The sequence below is a fragment of the Haliaeetus leucocephalus genome, unplaced genomic scaffold (genome assembly GCF_000737465.1).
Source record: "Haliaeetus leucocephalus isolate CR32 unplaced genomic scaffold, Haliaeetus_leucocephalus-4.0 Scaffold155, whole genome shotgun sequence".
In the NCBI taxonomy this organism is placed as follows: domain Eukaryota; kingdom Metazoa; phylum Chordata; class Aves; order Accipitriformes; family Accipitridae; genus Haliaeetus; species Haliaeetus leucocephalus.
In genome coordinates, this window is record NW_010972591.1 from 254,618 (window position 1) to 264,879 (window position 10,262).

The 10,262-nt window shown below is 38.8% G+C and overlaps 1 protein-coding gene across 5 annotated transcripts in view; it reads left to right on the forward strand.

The window, feature by feature from the left end:
• The window catches only part of CWF19L2 (CWF19-like 2, cell cycle control (S. pombe)), an 89,439-nt gene that overhangs the window by 18,325 nt on the left and 60,852 nt on the right, over positions 1-10,262 (forward strand). For all 5 annotated transcript variants that reach the window (XM_010562098.1, XM_010562099.1, XM_010562100.1 and 2 more), the window contains 4 exons: positions 2,815-2,934; positions 4,306-4,399; positions 5,515-5,630; positions 7,199-7,917. In XM_010562098.1, the coding sequence (XP_010560400.1) occupies positions 2,815-2,934; positions 4,306-4,399; positions 5,515-5,630; positions 7,199-7,917 (1,049 nt within the window). The remainder of the gene's footprint in view (positions 1-2,814; positions 2,935-4,305; positions 4,400-5,514; positions 5,631-7,198; positions 7,918-10,262) is intronic.

Sequence of the window (10,262 nt, forward strand, 5' to 3'; positions counted from 1 at the left end):
CCCCCCCCAACCCCCCCCCCCCCCCCCCCCCCAAGCATTTCTCGTATAATGTGTGCCCTGGGCTTGTTTATTTTTGGAGCCAGAGCGTGCTTTTGAAAGGAATCTCCTGGTCATCTCTTCTTTTTGTATTTTGGCTCACATTATGAAAAAGTCTAGGAGCATGTAAATCCATTTTCTGTTGGATTAAACTGAATTAGAAGATATGTTCTCAAAGTGTATGTAAAGTGCTCCACAGGACCAGTCTTGGATTAGTCCAGAGTGCTTACTTAAAAAAAAGACATAAACAAACAAACAAAAAATCCCCAAATGGCTGATCAGAAGCCTGTACAGAAGACAGTCAGGCTCTTTTCGGTGGTGCCCAGTGACAGGGTCAGAGGAAATGGGCACAAACTGACATTACAGGAGTTTCTGTCTGAATATCAGGAAACAGTGTTTTATTTACTGTGAGGGTGACCAGGCACTGGCACAGGTTAGCTGGAGAGGTTGTGGAATCTCCATCCTTGGATGTATTTACAAGCCATCTGGATGTGGTCCTGGGCGACTGACTCTAGGTGGCTATGCTTGAGCAGGCGGGTTGGACCAGATGACCTCCAGAGGTCCCATGCACGTCCACTTCTGTTGATCCACATTGGTTGCTAATGTGGGTGTAGATCCTATTGAATCACTTGAAGATAAGTTATTTTTCAGTTCCTCCTCTTGTTATAAGCGGTGACGAAAAATTGTACGCCAGCCCATGGGTAATCCAATCAAAGTTTATTGAAGCAAGCGGCAAACAGGCAAAACAGCGCTGGGCGGCCAGGGAGTCTCTGCTCTACCAAGGGCGCGTGCCCCCCCCTTCAGAGTCCCCTTTTTATAGTTTTTTCTGTTGCCAGGTTAGAGTCCAGAGTCCGGGCCCACGTGGGCTTGTGTAGTATCTTCTGCGATTGCACGCCTTGTTGCTGCGGGAGTCGTGGGATGAAGGCTGTAGTCTTCTTCTGTGTTTCTTGTCATCTGGAGCGTGCGTACTTTAAAATACCTCCTCATTAGGCATTGAAAGCTAATACATCTTGTTCACTTAGCAAGACATTGCAGTTACAAAGTTTCCAACCGCACCTGCTTGCAAAGGCTAACAGTGCCTTGGAAAAACAAACACATTGTGCAAGGCTTACAGAACCGGTTTGATTAACAAACACATGAATTTATCACACTCTTTTCTAGAAGAGATCCGAGAAGTGGGATGTTGTATTTCACCTTTGAAATTCTCTGGTGTGTTGCCTAATACAATTTTTAAGTAACAGAGAAAGCGTGACATATGGTATCTGTTCAGATTGACAACTCAGACTTGAGCCCTACTGAAGACATGAAGACTCTTCTGCAAGGACATGTTTCAAAATAGGTGTAATCTTGTCATTTTGGTTGCTATGCTGTGATAAATAAATTTAGTCTCAAACAGGATTCCAATCAAAGTTAACAATTTATTAAATTAATAAATGCAAGCAAACAGCACTGGACACGCCAGCAGCTTCTGCTCTACCAAGATGCGTGCTGTGAAAAACAACCCAGCTTCTTTTATAGTCTAACATTAGTTACATATTCATACTAGGTGTGTTCTTCTAAAAGACTCTCCACCTCCTGGTGCTGTGGGTGCTGTAGTTCTCCTAGAAACTTCTTAAACTCTCCTCATTGGCTGAGGGTCTCCTATACAACGTATCTCCGACCAAGCTCTCCACTGCTCGGCCCACAGCAGCCATCCTGTGTAACAGCCGACACCCCGCACAGCACCAGCTGCGATGACCAGAACCCAAACAAGTTCACAGCAGACACCTCCCCCTCAACAAATGCATACCACGAATGGCCCATCAAGATCCTAAGTACTGCAGTCTCTGAGGCCAAACACACATCCAAATGCCTCAGTTCTCCCCCAGGATCTCTTGTTTAACACTGTGCAGTTAACAACAAAACCGGTTTTGGGCTGGCAAAAAAGAACTATATACATATCATCTGTCTCCTCCCGGCCTGCGGTTATACGAGGACCAACAAAATGGTTAAAGACAGTGAGGGTCACATTTTATTATGCGGCCCTAGCATTGTTTATATTGACACGAATCAGATGAACACATTTCACATATACTATCCACAGAAGTGTTCCAAATACTTGTTTTTATAGAGTAGTTTATAATGTGTATGTCACTGCTTTCTTTCGAGGCTTCAGGTTTTGTGCATATAAAGGTGGTAGGTGTATCTAGGCTTTTTATATGCTGCTTTTCTTTAGAGAATAGTCTTCATTTTTAAAATGTCCTTGGCCTGGCTTAGGTTTTGTAAATGCAGTTTTCTACCTGTTATTGTGGGTACAGTTCACAGGATTTAGATGTGTAACTGTGTGAGGGTGCAGTTAGTGCCTAGATATCTGAGGTATGAACTGTGCTCAGTTACTGATTGTGGATTTTGTATACAGTAGAAGACATGTAAGAGGTCATGAAGTCAGAATTAGTAAGATGGAAAGGAACTGGTCTGGATGTACAGTGCTTGTTTAAGCAAATAATAAGCAGTCTATATGGTTCACATGTTTACTAGTGTCTTAAATACATTGTGAAGATTTCAAATTACAGAAGGACATTTGTGAAATTCATTTGTGTAAGTGAATATTAAATAATTGAAAGATTGGGGCTCTTAAAATAGTACTTGCTTTTCATTAAAGTATTTCATATGTGTTTGTAAAACCTACACTGTTCATCGTAACTAACATTTGTCAGTAGTTGCACTGGTTTGATTTGTGCCTAACCCATGCTTTTTTTTTTTTTGGAAGTATGAACACTGATTCTGTTTATTTTAAAGAGAGAAGAATGGATGAATTTAGACTTTATGTCATTGAAAACCACGTCAGCAGCAGCTGTCAGAGGTGAAAGACACAAAGAAAAAATATTGGAACGACAGAAAGCTCAAGAACTTGAGCAAGTAGGAGGAATTAATATATCAATTTTTTTCTGCATCTTACTAAATTTTGTGTCATGAATGAACCAATCAATTGGTTCAAATATGTTAAGTGTTTGTATAGTTTTTAAACTAATGCCTGATGTGTTGTGTGATAGTGATTTTAATTAAATTGTTCAGTTATTTGTTCTGTTTGGGATGGGAAGGAAGGGTTCATACAGCAGGCTTATCTTGTGGAGAAAACACTTTAAACTATCTCCTAGGTAAGGAGAAAGCGAGTTTTGTTAGTACCAAGTTCTGTAATATTTGAAGTGCTTCTGAGATATTTTCCTTAATGACAGACTGTTGGTCTGGCCTTCTTCCCCATGGTGTGTGTGAAGGGAACACCATTATTTTGTGTGATAAAAGCTAACCTAAGTTACTGTGTTTAAAGTGTAGGGTGCTGAGGCTTGTTTTCTTCCTGAAGAAAGAATTCAGAGTAGTTGCTGTTACTTTCATGCCACGGTTGTGCATGAACATATGGGTGGATCAGGGTCTGGCTGGGGAAGGGGTTGCTGTCATTACATTAGTTCTGTTTACGTACAGTTGCTGGCTGCTTCATTTGTTCATTCAGCTCCTTAAATGCAATACAATGTAGTCTGATCTGAAAACATAGTTTTGGTTATTTGTCTTATGAGAAGGGATATTTGTTTTTTCCCTGCATAATTTTTTGCTGAGCATTTTTTCTGAACTGCTGAAGGACCATTTAATGTGGAGATCTTAAATCACCATAATGTCAGCATGTATTATATGGTTGATGATGATTTATATGTATTTGTGGTCCTAGAAGAATACGATTTTTATAGACTCTGCCACCCAACCACGTGCTCTCCAGTTTTATACTTTTGTGTTTTCTACACCAGAATGTCTGTCCTTTCTTTGATACCCAAAACAATATATACAACAGATGCATACAGCATGCCAATGGTGATGATGAGTGTCAGTGCTGGAATGCATGATCAACCCTTTTCTCCAGTGGACTTCCTTGCCTGCTTCCAGAGAAGTCAGTTGACAGAATCACAATAAGAGATCTAGTTTGAGGGTGAAAAGCAGTAACTTGAGGTAAAACTAAGAGCCCCCATAACAGCAGTGCTTCGGACACAAGTGCATATTACTGCTATGCTGGCAATGCAGTCAAATAGTAGAACTGCTTCTGTGTAATAAGGGTGCCAGCTAAGCACATGTTTGAGAGCTTTGACTCTGGATGGAGTTACATTATTTCTACCTGTGTTTAGATAGCACAAGTTATGAGTAAGCTGTTCTATTCCCACACAAGTCTCACAAAATTTATTTATCGAGTATCATAGAAAATACAAACCATATGCTATGCACACATCAAAATTATTTCTGTTTTAGGCCATGCTGTCTGAGAGAGAACTCAATCCCTATTGGAAAGATGGTGGTACAGGTTTGCCACCAGAGAAGGATGAAGCAGCTTCAGTTAAGAAAGGTAAACAGCAACTTCTAGTCTCTGGTCTCTGTGTTGCTAACAAGTTACTACTAATGTTGATGGAAAGGGATTATGAATAACATGTAAAAAAGTAAAATTTGGATGAAAATTCAGTAGTGAATATTGGATTAACATCATAGTATGTTGTTTTGCAGAATTTCTCTTCACTGGTTTTTAATCTTGAGTGGTTTGACCTTCAATATCTTTACAGAAATTCTCCATTTTGAACTAATTAAAGGAAAGCATGATTTAACCAAGACAAGATAAATTGTTGCATCTCATTTGGTTCCTTTCATTCCATTACACAAATCATAGTTTTAAAATATTCAACCACAGAAGTCTGAGTCACATTAAAATGAACTACCTTACAGATACAGAGTTTGCGAAAAATATTATTTCTGTAACCTTTTCACTTCTTTCTTTACCCTAGGGTTATCCTGCCTATTTCCAGCAAGAGCAGTTAGAAAAATGTTTTTCATAATGTCATAAAGTGTTTATTATGGGATAAGAAGGATGCTTGTATTCTGTCAACAGGGAACAGTAGGGTTCCCGGCTTTTCTCTTTGGGAGCCTTTCCTGTGGACAGTCTGTCCTACAAACCATTAGCCTCATGCCCACTTTTAGGAGTCAGAGATGAGCCATCTGTAAGAGGTGACAGGCATCAGTGAGTATATGTCCTGAATGTTAAGACCTCTGCTAGCTTCTCAAATGGAAAGCAGTGGTTTACTCACTAATTTTCTGAGAAGGAGAATGCACTTGTTTGTATGTAAGGAGTATGCCAAAGAATGGACATGGAAAGTGGAAATAGTAAGAAGGTTCTTTAATTTTGTAAGAAAACCCCCACAACTTCTCATATGCCACTCCTGTCTTGTAAACTGCTTGTTGTGTTCTGTGATAAAATGGAGCTTAAATTAAATCAGTGGTATTACTGAGGTATATCCAGCATTAACTTATAAAACCATGTAATTTTATTATAATATTCTTTGTATTCTTCTTTTGCACCCCTTCAATTTTTACATTAAGTTTAGGTGAAGGTTTAATGTCATGTACAGAGTAAGGTTAAATGGGAGTAACTATTGAGATAAAACTATGACCTCTCATTGTTTTCTGCTTTAGTTACAGTGGTAGAAGATGCTGGATTAAGTTGGCTACAAAAATCATATCAAAGAATGAAGGAGCAGGCTGAGAGAGAGAAACGAAATTTTGAGGAAATTGTAGCTGAGAGATATGGGGTAAGGATCTTCAATTAAATTTTTGTCATACTAATAGATGCTTGGAAAAGGTTACTTTCATGTAAAGGCACAAATACTTAATGTGTGGTGTAAGATATAAGGAAAAAAGCAGGAAAAAAAAGCCTCTGAAGCTTATCTCAAGCTATGAAGAGTTTAAAGCTACCCAGCCTTTTAGATCTTTTTTGTTAAGTATTTTTTAATATATGGGATCCTATAGCAAATTTAAGATACTTAGCTTCTACATCAGGAGGTTCAAATGATCCCAGTTACAAAATACCCAAGTGCTTCCAAAATTATGATGTATACTAGAAAATATATTTTGTTCTCCTGCACGTAGTGGATAATAATGCATGTTGTGGATAATAATAATGCCAAGATAATTTTGAGAGCTGTGTCAGATTTTACCTACTATGAATCTTCTGGCCGCTTGTGATCTGCTCAGTCCAGCTACACTGAGAAAGCTGCTTGCTTCTGAAGGGTTTAAAAGTCTTCAAAATTTATTTTTAATGAAACAGTCTGCCATAACAATATTACTTCTTTAAAGCTTGCCCCCTTTACATATTTTATTATTGTCTTTGAAAGCATTGGTCAAAGGGGTGGGGTGTTAAATCTTGGCCATAGTGTTACATTTGAGTTTTCTGTGGTTTTTTTTGATTGGGCTGGTTTGGTTGTGGAAATCTTGGATAAGACAGTATGACTTCATACTATTGTCTTTGAACTGAACTGTAGTCACTTCTGAGTGATAGAACCAACGTGGTCAGTGCTGGTAGAAATTATTCAGTGCCAGTGATTGTAAAGAATATTATTTTTAAGAATCTTTCTCAGGAAACTAGAGTTGAAACAGCATGAACCACTCTGGCTGCTAAAGTACAGCATAGTGATTGAAAGAGATCCCTGCCTGATTTGCTTCAGTATGTAATGTTTTGAGAAAAAAAAAAAAAAGAAAAAGAAAAAAGTAGTTGGTGGCTTTTAATTCAGCTTAAAAGAGAGAAGAGGAACAGGCCACACTTTGCATAATTGCCTAATGGATAGAGTATTTGTCTGGAACCTGAGACAGGGGTTCAAAGCCTGTTTCAAGCTAGTTTTTGAACCCACTCTCCAGTATTTTTAAGAGTTTAACTAGATTGTAAAATGGTTTAGTGGGAACATCCATTGGTTTTATGGAAGCTGAGCATCTGGCCAGCATAAATGCAAAGTTATTGAGTAAGAAAGAGGAAGCCTTTCTCCCTAGCTCAAGCCCCTAATCTCCAGGTTGCCAGGAGGAGACAGTTCTGAGGCTTTGGTCCCTGTTCCTAGGAGTGCTTTAGCACTTTACTTTAGAGCCACGGGATGAAAGTTAGAAATAGTCCAAGAGAAGAGAGCAGAAAGCCTTCCCAACAGACAGTCTTAGACACGAGGCTGTAAGTTTCATTTTTCATACTACTCTTCCACTCCATGGTTCATGCCTTGCCCTTTGCACAGTGACTCATTTTCACAGAATGGTGCCTTTCTTGTAATAATTTTGTAGGGAGCTTCACGATACTCCATGATCTTAAAAGCAGCATGACTTTTTTTATTTTTTCTTATAGTCAGTGGAGGTATTTCAGTCACGATTAGAAGAAGCTGAAAAAGTTGCATCCAGAAAGGAAAATTATTATCGAAGTGGAAGATGGAAGAAAACTGACTATTCAGAAAGTGAGAAAGAAAAGAAAGAGCAGCATATGAAAAAGGAGACACGAGATGAAGATGATAGAAACAGGAATGTGTTTGGGGGTTATACTAGGGAGAAGTATGGCAAGGGATGGGCGCAAGAAGACAAAGATTACAAAAGAGGTATGTCAGGAGAAGACCAAGAATGTGGACACAGTAGCACAGACTCAGTATTCAGAGGCTACAGCTCCAAAGCAGAAAAACACTCTGATGAAAAACGAAGTCAGGAAAAGAGTTCGTCTCTAAGCAACATGAAACAAAAATTTCTGAAACCCTCTGAAGATGATTTATCGTCTTACAGTGCACCTAGAGACTATAGGTCACAGCAGTCCTCTTCCAAACTGCCAGTTCATAGGTCTTTGAGCAGCCATTTCCAAAAACCTAGTGAGGATACTGCACTGTGGACCAAAACATGCAAAGAAGATGACAATGAGAAATTAATGTCTGATCAAAAATCATCAGGTACTAGGGAACAAATTGATGACAATAGTTGGGAAATAACTCCAAGTGATGAAAAACAGAAGTTGCAACAGGAGTACCCAAGTGATATCGCTGAGAAGAAACAAACGTTATCTGACAGTAAAACATCATGTTCTAGGTATTTTACAAACATTTTTACTTGTCTTTTATTTGCTGTATTTTTCATGGTAAAGTATACCAGAAACTCTATCTTTGTGACAGTATTAGATCTGATCATATCATATCTCTTTAGTTAGGAGGAGGCTATCCTCCCAGCTAGGGGCAGCTAAAACAGACCACTGTAGAAGTAATGAACAGCCCCTATTTGTCCTGTCTCCTCAGCATATTTGAGAATTGCTAATGATAGATTATTTTCTGCTTCTTTCTAATGTTAGTTCACACTGCAGTAAAATTGGCCTCTTAGGTAAAAACCTGCAAAACAGTATCTTAACTGTTGTTGAATTCATAAAAGACAAACTTGAAATGTTAGAAAATGCTGACGAAAAACTGAATTAATTAATACAGCAGGGATAGATTTGCCACCTGTGAGATGAAATCATACGCTGAAGTACTAGCATATGAAAAATAATAGAAGGTATTGATTAGAAAAGTGCATTTTCTGTGGAAAAGAGGAAAGATGAATATGAGTGGCAAGGGAAATGCAAACTAATATGCAGTAGGAATTTCAGTTTGCCTGACTTGCTTTAGTGAAAGACAGCAGAGTAGTAAGGAGAGGTGGTCAGAAAAGTAAGTTGTGGACAACTGAGCTTTTGCTCTACTCGAGGCCACCTGTTTTCCAGTATTACCAGTTTGCTGGTTCTTCCAGTGATACCAGTAGTGTGGTTATTACTGTGAATGCTTTCCTTCAGATCTTCCCAATAATAGGTAGGCACATGCAGAAGTATTTTATAGTCAGGATGGTGTTATTTAATTGCTTGGGAAAGCTGGACAAGTAAATATTCTTGGTCAGAGTGTGTAAGAAGGATGATATAATTTAGTTGGAAACAACATTTGATGAAATATGATCAAGCGTAATTCCTTCTTTCTTATAGGCTTATGTCCGTTACTTGCAGAAAAAACTTCTTATAGCAGGGTTATGAATTTACTTTTAATGTTTAATCTTTGGATTCTAATAACAAGACGATACCTTAGAAGTATTTATTTTATTTATAACTGTTCCTGTGTGTAGTACTTGCAGATACCTCACTGTGTATTTGCAAAGAAATACGGTATATTAAATGAGTACTGCATGACTAACCAGGGACAGGCAGCTTAGTGTACACAATTCTTTGTACTGTATAGGTTGGGTTTTTCCAGATTTTTACTTGCTGTATTTTCTACTTTGATAGGAGCCAATTAAATCTACATTTTCTTCGATAGCAGGAAGATAAATTGTTTGCATGATGTTCACCTAATCTAATTTATTTATTTAAAAAAAGCATGAGTTTGCATATACATCATGGCAGGAGTAGTTCCCGATTCTGGCATGAATGGTTTGTATGCACTATGGGAAGTCCCACTCACAAGTGTTTGTCATGTCTTGTTTTATTGTTTATTTTAGTATTTGGCTAGGTGTTCTTTTGCTGGAAAATGAGAAATATATATTTATAGTTGTTTTAGTTACTCTGAAAAAAAATATTGTAGCATTAAGCCTGTGGTGTATGAGACATTATTCGACATTGGAATTTAGTGATCCTCTGTTTATCTAGATACTGCCCAAATAGATACTGCCCTGAAGCACCTGGGGTTTACTACTTAAGTGCACTTTGTAAACTCCTGATAAGAGCGATTCACAGTCTGAGCTGGGGCCTATGAGACTCCCTCAGCTCTTGAGTTCAGGTTTGTTCATGACTTTGTTCAGGTGCAAGATCTGCACAATCCACGGTTGTTCTTTGCCTGCCTTGGGTAGTGCATCGGTTTACATAAGGAAACATAGGTATTCATGTAAGGAGGGATGCTGTGGTGAGCTGGGAGAGTGCATCTGTGCTGCAGTTCAGGCACAGACTCCATGAAAATGAAAATATACACTCAGAACTATATGTCTGGAAAAAAACCCACCCTGTTAAGAAGCTTTTTTGGGCACATAAAAAGGCACAATTACGTGTGGTTAGAGCCTTATCCTTCATCTTTAAATATCATGCACCTTTTTAACAAAACTAAATACTTCACTGATTAGCAGCAAGTAATCTGTGTAAATAACATATAATCCTTTAGTAAGTCTACCTTCATTCTCAGTTTTGTTTTCTCCATGACTCCTGAAAGGAGGAAGCAAGATCTAACAGCTGTGTCACACAGCTGATAGCAAACAGGAGTTCTGACAACCAGTATACTTTATTTCACTGTAGTGAACTACTGGTTTGGACTGGTGATTGTTCAAAATGCAGAGACTGAGTGAGAGAGACCATGTGAAGACACGGCACCCTGTTTTTTGGGGGGGGGGGGGGGGGGGGGGGGGGGGGGTGTGTTTGGGGGGGGCGTGGTGTG